The following is a 12197-nucleotide window of genomic DNA, read 5'->3' as shown; positions in this document are numbered from 1 at the left end:
ACATAAGTATTCCCACCCTTTACTCAATACTTTGTTGAAGCACCTTTGGCAGCGATAACAGCCTCCAGTCTTCTTGGGTATGATGTTACAAGCTTGGTACATTTTCTTTGTACATCCTCTCAAGCTCAATGGAGGTTGGATGGGGAGCGTCGGTGCACGGCTATGTTCAGGTCTTTCGAGGGATGTTCAATCAGGTTCAAGTCCGGGCTCTGGCTGGGCCACTCAAGGACATTCAGAGACTTGTCCCGAAGACACTCCTTCGTCATCTTGGCTGTGTGCTTAGGGTCGTCGTCCTGTTGGAAGGTGAACCTTCGCCCCAGTCTGAGGTCCAGAGCGCTCTGGAGCAGGTTTTTCGTCAAGGATCTCTCTGTACTTCGCTGCATTCATCTTTCCCCTCGATCCTGACTGGTCTCCCAGTTCCTGCCGCTGAAAGACATCCCCACAGCATGATGCTGCCACCGCCATTGCTTCACTGTAGGGATGGTGTTGGCCAGGTGATGAGCGGTGCCTGGTTCCCTCCAGACATGACGCTTGGCATTCAGGCCAAAGAGTTCAGTCTTGGTTTCATCAGACCAGAGAGATTTTGTTTCTCATGGTCTGAGAGTCCTTTAGGTGCCTATTGGCAAACTCCAAGCGGGCTGTCATGTGCTTTGTACTGAGGAGTGGCTTCCGTCTGGCCACTCTACCATAAAGGCCTTCTGGAAGGTTCTCCCATCTCCACAGAGGAACGCTGGAGCTCTGTCAGAGTGATTATCAGGTTCTTGGTCACCTTCCTGACCAAGGCACTCCCCCCCCCCCCCCGATTGCTCATTTTGGCCGGGCGGCCAGCTCTAGGAACCCTGGTGGTTCGAAACTTCTTCCATTTACGAATGATGGAGACCACTGTGCTCTTTGGGACCTTCAGTGCTGCAGAAATGTTTCTGTACCCTTCCTTACCCAGATCTGTGCCTCAACACAATCCTGTCTCGGAGGTCTACAGACAATTCCTTTGACTTCATGGCTTGGTTCGTGCTCTGACATGCACTGTCAACTGTTGGACCTTATATCGACAGGTGTGTGCCTTTCCAAATCATGTCCAATCAATTGAATGTACCACAGGTGGACTCCAATCAAGTTGTACCAACATTTCAAGGATGATCAGTGGAAACAGGATGCACCTGAGCTCAATTTTGAGTTTCATAGCAAAGGCTGTGAATACTTAATATTTGAGTGTTTTATTTCTAATACATTTGCAAAATTGCCTTAAAAACATTTTTCACTTTGTCATTATGGGGTATTGTGTGTAGAAGTTTGAGAATAAAAAAAAAGAATTGAATCCATTTTGGAATAAGGCTGTAACATAACAAAATGTGGAAAAAGTGAAGCGGTATGAATACTTTCCGGATGCACCGTACACTGGACAAATTAACCTTGAGTTGTAAAGCGCTGGACATGTTTTCAAATCTAAATGATCATCTCTAGAATCGGATTTCTGATCAGTATCTTGGACATGATTATACTTGGTCTTGCTAAATCATAAGTACAACATTTGCCACTGCATTTTTTTTTTTTTTTTTTTTTTTTTGGCAAATGCCACAAATGGCAATAAGGTTAGGGGTGAGGTCCGTGATTAAATCACCGTGAGGATCTTTGCTAGCGGCTTTTTTTTGTCCAGGGAAAATGTGTTGAGCCAATGTAGTCATCTGCACCCTCCTGTCTCGGGGGCTTGTACACAGTACCAGGTAATGACTGCTCAAACTGACGGTACGGCTGGGTTTACCTTGATGAAACTCATTATAATCAAATGATACTGATCAGTGGAGAACAGGCTTTCATCTTCAGGAATCAGGAGGTCCTCCGATAAATGTGATAAATAAAATCCAGATTTTCAATAGACTAACAGATGAGCGAATATCAAACACAGACCAACACGTTACCAAGCAATACTTTATTTGTCAACAGGAGACCCCAAAACATACGTTACCACTGGGAAATCCAACAATAATCTTCCTCACACAGTGACTGCGACTTCTAACGTTCAGATACAGTTTGAACAGAGGCCCAACCAGACTCAATTCAAAAAACATCATATAAAGATCACATTTTGCCCAAATTGTAAGGCCTGTGTCCTGACAGTCATCATACATGTGAGTATGAGAGATGTCATGGGTCCATGATGTGTAGCTGCTTCAACACTGGGGGGGGGGGGGGGGGGGGGGGGGGTACAATGATGCAAACATACTGTATCTCAACAACCGTCTGGCTTTCCATTACGTTCCGTTTCATTCTCACCGCTCACACATGTCGCTACATTCAGGAACTTTTATAAAATACATTTCAAGTCTTGTGATTGGTTCGCTCGCTCCACGTGATTCACACAGTCATACGTCAAAATGCGTCCATTGAAATGTGAGGACCAAAGTAGGACCACTGAACCTTTGCCACCTCGGACGGCACCGATGCGTGAAATGTCACAAACAAATAAACTCCACCTGTGTCACTACAAGGCTAATAACCTGGAGAATATTTGAAACTGGCCGTGCTGGAGTGGGTGTGGATGAGGGGCCCGATTTGGAAAATCTAGTCCCCCCCCTGTCCATAATTCCTAACGGCTGGCCTGCCCTGTTTCCACTTCACACACACACACACACACAAGGTAATCTTCTGGACAATGAAATGAGGAGACCACACTGCTGCGCCGTGAGACCATTGAGTGTACGCGAGGGGGTCAAACAAAAGACAAAAAGACATCAGTTTGAAACACACGGAACTAGAAATGAACAACCCGACCATTAACAATAAATATACAGCATTAAGACAATTAGATTTAAATAAATCAGTAAAGAGTGTGGGGCTGGATCACACTCTTTTTCTTTCCAGTGGATGTCAGTCTGAGAGCGCAAACCACTTCCCACCGGGAAAGGTGCAAGACGGCAGCCCTTCAAGCGGCTGTCATCAAGTGTAAACCTACGTTTGTAGTCCAGTTTAAAAAAAAAAAAAAAATACACACATTAACAATTTACATTTTCCATTTTTGGAACCTTAAATCTATCTATCATTAGTAGAAGTAGAGACCGAGCTGTTTCAGATGCTGGGCGGTGAGACCCGAGCTGGTACATGTTAAAGGAGCAGCCTGACATTTTGGGAAATCCCTCTGTTTTCAGTCTTACCCAGAGTCAGATTTAGTAGCTCAATACATTTTACATCAAAAAAAAAAGAAAAAGAAAAAAAAGATCTGTGTGTTCAGCACAGAAACAGCTTAAGAACATGTTCAGCTTAGCTTAGCACGAACACTGAAAGCAAGGGGGGAAACTGCGAACCCAGCTCTGTCGAGGGAGAAGAAAAAAATACAGCCCTCCAATAACCCCAAAGCTGTCTGACTTATTGAACAGAGGGGTTTTTACTACGAAGCAAGTTCCACACAGCCAGCCTTCCATTGCGTGCATAGCTATAGCAGATATAACGGGTATCACATTACCAAAACCCGGCTGACTTTTTTTTTTTTTTTTTTTAAGAGGATACGGCCAAAAGCGTGCGCACAGCCAAACATTCCACGCATCCTTCGCCGCTCCCGGATTCAGACTTTTCCGCCAGATGTTGGAACCCGGCTGCAGGGATTTGCTCCCACTCAGACACAAGAGCATTAGCGAGGTGATTAAGGCCCGGCTCACATTCGGCGTTCCAGCTCATCCCGAAGGTGTCGGGCGGGGGTTGAAGACAGTCCATACAGCGTACAAGGTGGAAATCTCTCTATTTTCTCTTATCTGACTGTGGGGGTTTTTTTCGACTGCAAGCAAGCGCATTTCACAAAATGTGGGACCATTACTTCATGACAAGAAATACAAACTACTGGATCCATCCAGCTCCCAGGCCTGACACAAACAGGCAACCTGGGGTTCCCTGATGCCCTGAGCTGCCGTAAAAAAAAAAGAAAAAGAAAGTACAGTCAAGGAAGATCCCCCCCGCTCGTGAAATGTAACTTAGTAATAAGAAGGCAAATGGGATCAACCCGTCGAGTTAAACGAAATGAAGGCTTGAAGAAAAAAGATAAAAGTGGAATGATAAAAAACGTTGTTAATTTGAAGGAGCAGGGGTATCTCTCACCCAGAGGAATGATAAACCAGTGAAATCACGCTAACTGCTGTGGCTCTGCGTCACCCTCCTTCCGTCGCTCCGCCCCGGGCCCCGTTGACCGCAGCGCACCGCCTCTCTCCTCCGAGGACGGAGGCTCTGGCCGGACGGGCAGAGGGGGTCGAACGCTGATGTCTGAGTCTCCAGTAAGACCCTCCTCTCTCCAGGTCACCTGGACGGATGAGAAGGGAAACGGAGGGAAGATTGGCTTAACATGCTTGGCCCCCTGCACCCCTGACCCCACCTATACGTCACATTCACCTATACATATTCAATCACTGGGAGAGCTCGCAATACACTTTAAAAGTGTCGACGCTGTCCTCTCACCTGCCGTGTGCCTCTTGGATTGGTGCCAGCACTAACACCTTGCACTCTCTCTTGGCTATTTTGTCCAATGAAATGAGGGAGTGGTCAGGGGGCAGGTAGAGGGCTCTGCCCATTGAAGACTCTGCAGGAGGGGTGACGGCCTGACACTCCATCACACTGCCCGACCTGGAGCCAGAAGAGACACAGCGTCATGAGCATGATGTAATATTTGTGTCTCACATCATCTGCAATGTGGTTCACCTCGACTAAAAGCCAATGGGATTTTTCCGTCATGAAGACGTTAACGTCCGCGACAACCTCTGTAGTCTCATTTAGCCGCTTGTTAGCAACCGCCTTTTTTAAAGACGCATAAAAGCTTCAAAACTCACGAACCACAGACCTTATTTCAGGCATCGAACCAAAAACCCATTCAAGGAACCCATTGACTTCCAGACGAGGGAACCAGAAGTGTAAAAAATGGTGACTAATCTACCCTAGAAGAATTTCACGAATGTGGCTTTCAAAACAGAGATTTAGTGTCTCATCTCGGAGACTTATTTAATGAAGAAAGGATATCTGAGATGTCGACAGTGAACATTGGCCCTTCTTATACACTTTCCAGCCTTAACAGAGAGATATTGGAAGCAGCTGATCTTCCGTACCTGACGTGGTGTGACCTGGACGGGTGCCGGTGGGAAAAGCTCTGAGATCGGCCCGGTCTGTGTCTCCCCAACAGCTCTCTGGCTGCAGGGCTGGACAACGACGCCGACGATGCCGACGATGATGATGACTGGGAGTTCCTCAGAGGTGACCGAGGCTCCACGGGAGGAGTGGACACCGAGGCGGTAAACTGGAGCTTCAGCTTCATGTGCTGGCTCAACTACGGCGTGATCGCGGAGCAGGATAGGGATGGAGAGGGTGAAAGAGCACTTTGAGTATTACTGCATGCAGCAGTGTTCACTTTGACAACAATGGATAATGTGAAATCCAATTTGGGATGAATGGAAAAATGGGCTAATTACTATTTTAAGGCATCTGCATTATATCAGTGTAAGACATGTATATTCAAGATGTGCAGTATGTATGGAATTCATCACAAGTACTATACCAAATGTCATCTGCCTCTAAAAATCATTCGACCAAAGGAAAATATTACCTTAGATAACTTATAAGTAGATAAGTATGACATTCAGACCTTTTAGCATTTTGTTTAAAAAGGTATAATATGTAACATTTCCGCATTAAAAACTAGACCTGCTCTGGCTTTGTATGTGCTTCTCTAGACCAATCGCAATTGTCTTCGGTACCTCGAAAAGTCCAGTCTTAAGGATCTGGAAGGCCACTGTGAAGGAGAGAGTGGAGCCCTTCCTACACTGCCCCAGGTGGTTGAGGGGGGACTGGCACACCACTGCCCCAACCCTGGGGTCTTTCTGACCTCCACTATGAGCTGGGGAACAGATGGATGGATGGATGGATGAATGAACGGAGGTAGGGACCAGGAGGTAACAAGCACATGTAAGGAGAAAGAACGTGAAAGTTGATTAAGGTAGAAAACTGGATGGTTTGACTGAAGACATCGTACAGAGTGGCAGCTGAATGAGGCTTCCGTTCTTGTGCCTTTGGGCAAATCACCAATCACTCAGCGGGACGAAACGTAATGAACCGAATTGCCTTTGCGGAGTAATAAAGCAGGAAGTAGAAAGTGTGGTGGTGAAGCCCGCTACTCACCCTCAGAATTCCAGATCAGGCGGACAGCCAGGAAGTCCTGCAAGTTGTTCAGCAGGGTGTACTTTACCCAGAAGTGCTCCAGAGGCCTGATGGCCCGGGGACAGGAAGCCGTCATCACCAGCCGAGGACGATCCAAGCAGATGCTGGGCAACGAGTAACAACTGGAGATGTATCTGAGAGAAAGCATACTCGTATCTTATCTTGCTGACCTTTTTCAGACATTTGAACTTGTCGTAGCAGGAAAAGCGCTGGTGAAAGGATGGCTCAGTTCCCAGTAACTGTCCCAGTAAGCCATGACCACGAGCCAGCATGCGCGATACCAGGACTCTGGAACTAGCTTGCCTAAATGGAATGCGGCCGTTTTTAATGCCATCACTTAGACCTGCGCCTTTCCTGCTATGATATGTTCAGAATCATAAAAGCCACCGAGGGGGGGGGGCGCGATCGAGGCGTTCACCTTGACTTTCGGGGGAGCTGTCATGTCGTCCAAAGAACGCTGACCTCATGACAGACCATTATAACAGTTTAAAATGAGTCTATTTCCACTCCCCATATTCCATTACGTTCATGTATAATTCATCAAAATAAAAGTTACTGTCAAAATCAGAATTTTGGACACTGCGCAACAATAACCAGGTCTGCGAAATGGCTACATTCCAAATGTCGAACAGAGGAGGGACAGTTACCTTGTGAAAGGCAGTGTTGGAGTGTACCACTGTAACACAGCCACCAACGAGACCTCCAAACCCTACAGAAATAAACACAGGGAACTTATCAGGGCACGCGATTTCGTACAGAAGGGAGTGAGTTACAGACATACAATTGCGAATCCCCCACACGCCGAGAGTCAGCATTCACACTGAGGACACGCCACCTCAAATGCACAGGCATGTGTCCAAATGCTTGTTGGGGGTTTCCTTGTTGCATTGAGTTCATGTTTCATGAAGCCCCGTCCGTGCGTACAAATGCAAACGCGTCTTTGAATTGAGGCAACTACAGCAACTTCGAAGGCTGAGCACAAGAAATTGTGTTTTCGTTATTCGGCCTACTAACAGTTGCCTTCTTTAATATTTACTTAAGTGATTAGATAAGGTCCATGCATGCTGCAATGCCACTACTGCAAATATGTTTTGCATTTAAGCAGCAAAACTGAACACTCCCTATAATAATCCACTTGGCATGCCTGGAAAAAAATATATATGTATTGAGATTTTCCCAGAGGAAACGATACTGGGCCTTTTGGCTGGAAATGTATAAAAAAAATGTATTGACAGCTCCGATGCTGCTGCTGGAGTACGGCTCACTGTATAAACCCGCTCACCTGCTTGCTCACCACATCGGAAGATTTTAATAATGGATGAAGTTACCGCCGTTTTGTGCCACGCGTGTGAAGCGATAATATCGCCTTCATCGCGTCTTCTCACCTCACTGGAGTCTTCCTCCGCCTTGTCTTGCAGCTGCAGCTGGAACAGGAAGTTCTGTTCCTCCAGGGCGCTGAGCACGCTGGGTAAACGCGATGACTTGCTGTCTATGCGATAGAACGACGCCGTGGTGACCTCGGCTGACTGGTGGCTTTAGTGGAAAAGAAAAAAGTGAAGGAGGAGGCTGAAGAAGAGTGAAGAACACAAAGCATAGCTCCTGATCTGACCATGAATCAGCTGGGGGTCAGCGGAATGAGCTTCGTCCCAAAACCAAAGTCCAAATGGGAAGTCTATTTTCTTAATTTCTCCAATACCGATAGCAGAAGCGATTAGCGACACCACAGTCTTCGGTAGTCGTGTACTCACCAGACATTGTCGACAACGAGGACCGAGCCATCTGGCATCATTGGGAGGTAGGACGAGTTGTAGTTGGGAAGGATCCTCACATCTCTAACGCACACCTCCTCCTGAGAGCTGCAGTTCAACACTGAGGAGCGGAGGGGGGTGGGGGTTGATGAAGCATTAATGAGGCAGCATTTGTCACCCTCTCCTGGCAATGGGCTATAGGGAGATATTTTGACATGTGACAGCAGGAAAGCGCCGGGGTAAATAATAAAACGAACGGCGTTTGAATTCCATTTAGCTGCTTCAGTTTCAGGGTCCTGGTGTTGTACATGCTGGCCGGTGTGAGACAGACAGAACGGTCCGGTTTAGGGTCTGAGCGGACAACCTCCTTTCAAAGTACACCCACCGTATGTATATCTGAACATGGATTCTAGTCTGTAGCTAGCTTGGAGGGGATCTGGGGTTTTGGGGGGCCACTATAACAAATCAAGGAGTTGTTTCTGGATCTGTGTGTGTGTGTGTGTGTGTGTGTGTGTGTGAGCTGCTGGTCTACCTTTGAGGACAGTCAGGTGCTTTCCAGAGACGGTCATCTGCTGACACTGGACACTGGGAGGTGGAAGAACATTCAGAATGGTGCTAACTGGGAATGGAAACAAGACACAGACACGGCAATTAAGACCAGGCACTTTACGTCACGATAATCCATTGGGACTGGTTTTGTACGCCATTCCCCCGCAGCTCGGTGGTCCAAAAACCTCCAGGACTTTCAGGTCACAGGTTAAACTAAAGAGCTCAGGTCTGGCCTTGAGAGAAATGACGCGTGTGTACCCTGTGCCTTGAAGGTGCTCAGGTCCTGTCTGAAGGTGTGTGTCGGACTCCTGAGCATCAGAAGAGTCAGGTAGTCCTGTTCCCGCACCTCCACCTTCTCCTCCTCCTGCTTCCACACGGTCACTATGACCTGACGTCACAGAGGAGCAGACAAACGCACGACAGGGTCAAGTTCATGCATCTTTATTATCCCTGAGGGGCAACTTGTTGTTGTTTGCCAGCAGTAATCAGATAACCAGTTATTTAAGAGGCCAATTGCAGCAGGTCAGATCCCAGATTTCAGCCACTAACTTGGTGGGAACAGTGTTTTCCGTGACAATAAGACCCACGTTGTAATGAACCGGAATCAAGCTTTAAGGTAACCCCGTAGTACATTGAGTTAACCTACAGCTTGGCTACAGTTCCGCTGAATCAAAGGAACAGTGACCACAGTAGAAACAGAATGGTCGACAGATATATACTGTCATATTCAACCCAGGGGTTTCTGACCTTGGCTTTGAGCGTGTTGACTGGCAGCTTGTCCATAGAGACCGTGAGACAGAAGATAACCTGGTCATCCAACACCAGAGCAGACTGCAGGAGGACAAGCGGAGGACAAAATGTTAGAGATTAAAAAGGCAGAGGCAGTGAAATAAATGAGCATACAGATCATCAACAAGCAAGCCTACACTGGGGCTGCAATTCACAGTGACTGTCATTATTGGTTAATTAACCAGCTAACTTAAATTAAACGTTTAGTCCACAAAATGAAAAAACGCCCATCCATGTTTGCGAGAGCCCAAGGTGACGACAAATAATGCAGGGTAAACGTCCCCATTAAGTCCACCGAATCCGCTTTTCAGATACGTTTTATATATATATATATATATATATATATATATACACACACCGCTCCAATTTAAGTAAGAACACTTTAGTTAAAATGAAAGTCTAAGGTGTGTTTTTATTGTTTCATTTGTCAAAACATGTCAAAAGTCTGTCATGGGCTTACTGGGTACCCAACGTACCCTACAAGTTAAATAAAATACAGGCAGACCTCTCAACAGGTAGCGTGTGCTTCCGACTGCTAAAAAGATGGCGACGATTGACTGGTCGGAAGTGACCCATACATAGGTCACGGGTGATGCCTTCAAAAAGTGCAACCAGAGAGCGTTTGGCATTATTTGCCGGATAAACGACTGGATGATGTCAGCAGTGGAGCCGGTTTAAAGCCCCTGCAGATATGACTGCACCGTCAAGTCGGGACACGTCTCGAGCACAAGGCAGGCAGAGCAAACACTGCAGACGTTTGCAGAAGAATAAAGAGCACGGGTCAGCTAAATGTCCTCTAATACCTCTAATTTTGAATGTCCAAAAAAACAGTGCTTTCTGTTTACCCCCCTTTTTGTTCTGCCATGCCATGTATACACCATTAGTGGGGGGGGGGGGGGGTTGACTTACCAGAAGATAAAGGAAGTTTATCAGTGCTACTCAGTTCATGTTGATTTGACACACTGTACTTCATCATGCAGTCTGGCCCACATATTCTGGACCTGGATCAGGCATTCCTTCTCATGCTCCAAGTTTCATCTGCCAGCCAATGTGTTCAGTTGGTTTTATTCTGGCATGCACGTCATGTTGTGTTTAATCTGAGGTGGGACCACGTCATGCAACTGCTCAGTTAGGGGTGCTGGCACCCTTTTTTGGTCCAACCCTTCTTACCTTCACGGGCTCCCTCCCATACTGTCGCGCATCACTGGCCGACTGGTGGATGAGAAGCGGGCTGCACTCTCTGAAAGTCCGGTTGCTGTCCGGTCTCGCTCCCCGGTTGTCTGTGTTTCCGGACTCCTCTTCCTCGCCGCCGCTCTGGAGGTCTGGCTGGTCCCCGTCGGGTCTCTGCTGCGGGCTCTCGGCGACGCACACACTCGCCAGGGCGGACAGAGAACCCGCCAGGTCCCTCCAGGGTAAAACAGCCGCGCTGTCACGCCTCCCCGCCGCGTTCCGGGACCGCATGACCAGCAGGAACTGGACGGTCTCCCCGAAGTAGACGTGGTTTCGCCGCGGAAGAGTTGTGTACTCCGCCGGGTCTGACAGACTCGATATCGGAGCGGCAGGAAAATACATAAAATAGTCGCATTGTGATTCCATCATTTCAGCCGTAACGTAACTAGCATACCCAGCAGCAGTGTAAACAAACCGAGGCTAAAGCGCCACAGTCTTTGCGAGTAGGCTCCGATAAATAAAGGACCGTATGTCAAGAGACAAGCTAACTAAAACAGCCGAACATTTTCATTGTCGAGAACTGTGTAATTAAAGTCACGTTCTAGCGACTTCTGTCCATCTTCGCAACTTCACTTCACTTCCGCCGTCCGTTTGTTTGTATTGCTGCTGGCGAGCGACACAAACAACAGGACGGCGAGTCGATGCCCGACCACAGACCACGCGAATCGATCACCGCGCAGCAGAACAACAGAGCTCGTCTCCCGCATGTGTACAACGCATCGACAAATGCATGCGGTACAATGAGCTGCTTACGTAACTGAAACGACACAGTTCGAAAATAAAAGTTGAACACAAATACTGTGAACTCAGTGGAATTATGGTACTTTAGTAAAAGTAGTAATACTGCAACGTAAAAAATACTCTAGAAGTATTAATAATAACAAGTAAAAAGTATAGTCAGCTGAATGTACTTAAAATATTCATTGTCATTGTGAGCAATGGGCTGTTTTAAATATTATATATACTATGCATATTATAGCAGTAGATTATTATTATTATTATTATGTCTAGGTAGATTTTAATGTTGCAGCTGATCGGGGTGCAGCCATTTTTGCTTTTTTTATTTGGACAGTAGAGAGAGAGGCTGACACGTAGCAAAGGTGTGTGATCCCGGGCAACGTCACTCCCTGGCGCGGAAACAGCCCCCGAACAGGACCAGGCCCCCGGGAAAAGAGTGGTTTGTTCAGCTGAACACACAATAGGCGGCGCTCTACCCGGCCTAAAGGATGTTTCCACGAGGTGCTGCAAGACTGAGGCTCGGCTAATAATATGGCTCAATCATTAAGGATCCCATCCACCTTTTCTCCCAGTCGGGAAGAAGGCACCGGATACCACCAGACCAGCACTGGGAGTATCAGGCCACTGGGGTCCTAAATGGGGTCACCGTCTGTACCAAACTAAATGTGTTCCTATTCTATTTAACCCCTTTTTAATGCACAGATTGAAGGAAGCGGTGGGATTGCATTTTCCTGTGATAATACTTTACATGGTTACATGTGACAAATAAACTTGATTGATGTCATGTTGTTGATGCCATCAGCCAGCTGCTGAAAACTGAATGTCGATACCTCGCTGTACTTACTGCCACCTGACTCTCGAGGTCTGCCTCGCAAGAGCCGGCCACGACTCCCTGTTGACACTGGTGACCCTCAAGGGCCCCAGACTTGAAACTCTGCAGGATGATGATCCTAGGGACCA

At 47.2% G+C, this 12197-nt stretch overlaps 1 protein-coding gene and 1 pseudogene across 1 annotated transcript; both read right to left on the bottom strand.

Moving 5' to 3' along the window:
* Positions 1–383: 383 nt before the first annotated feature.
* Positions 384–3705, bottom strand: LOC139306313 (uncharacterized; annotated as a pseudogene).
* A 403-nt stretch (positions 3706–4108) lies between these two features.
* trappc14 (trafficking protein particle complex subunit 14) lies at positions 4109–10865 on the bottom strand. The gene is made up of 12 exons (XM_070930251.1): positions 10440–10865; positions 9228–9311; positions 8739–8868; positions 8464–8550; positions 7932–8052; positions 7569–7716; positions 6831–6892; positions 6145–6317; positions 5724–5863; positions 5079–5296; positions 4449–4602; positions 4109–4282 (listed from the first exon to the last, which is right to left on the bottom strand). The coding sequence occupies exons 1-12, from the start codon at positions 10863–10865 to the stop codon at positions 4109–4111; spliced, it is 1917 nt and encodes a 638-aa protein (XP_070786352.1).
* Between the last annotated feature and the right edge of the window lie 1332 nt (positions 10866–12197).

This window comes from Enoplosus armatus, chromosome 23, assembly GCF_043641665.1.
Source record: "Enoplosus armatus isolate fEnoArm2 chromosome 23, fEnoArm2.hap1, whole genome shotgun sequence".
In the NCBI taxonomy this organism is placed as follows: Eukaryota; Metazoa; Chordata; class Actinopteri; order Centrarchiformes; family Enoplosidae; genus Enoplosus; species Enoplosus armatus.
Note: the sequence above shows the minus strand (reverse complement) of the source record. Positions and strands in the feature narration are given on the sequence as shown.

Excerpts from the sequence above, each read along its gene's own strand:
- trappc14 (XM_070930251.1), bottom strand. The coding sequence starts at position 10,865 with ATGGAATCACAATGCGACTATTTTATGTATTTTCCTGCCGCTCCGATA. Across the intron at positions 8,551-8,738 it reads GAGCACCTTCAAGGCACAGG|TTAGCACCATTCTGAATGTT; the intron begins GTACACACGCGT and ends TTCCATTCCCAG. Across the intron at positions 4,603-5,078 it reads TCCAGGTCACACCACGTCAG|GTCGGGCAGTGTGATGGAGT; the intron begins GTACGGAAGATC and ends TTCTGGCTCCAG.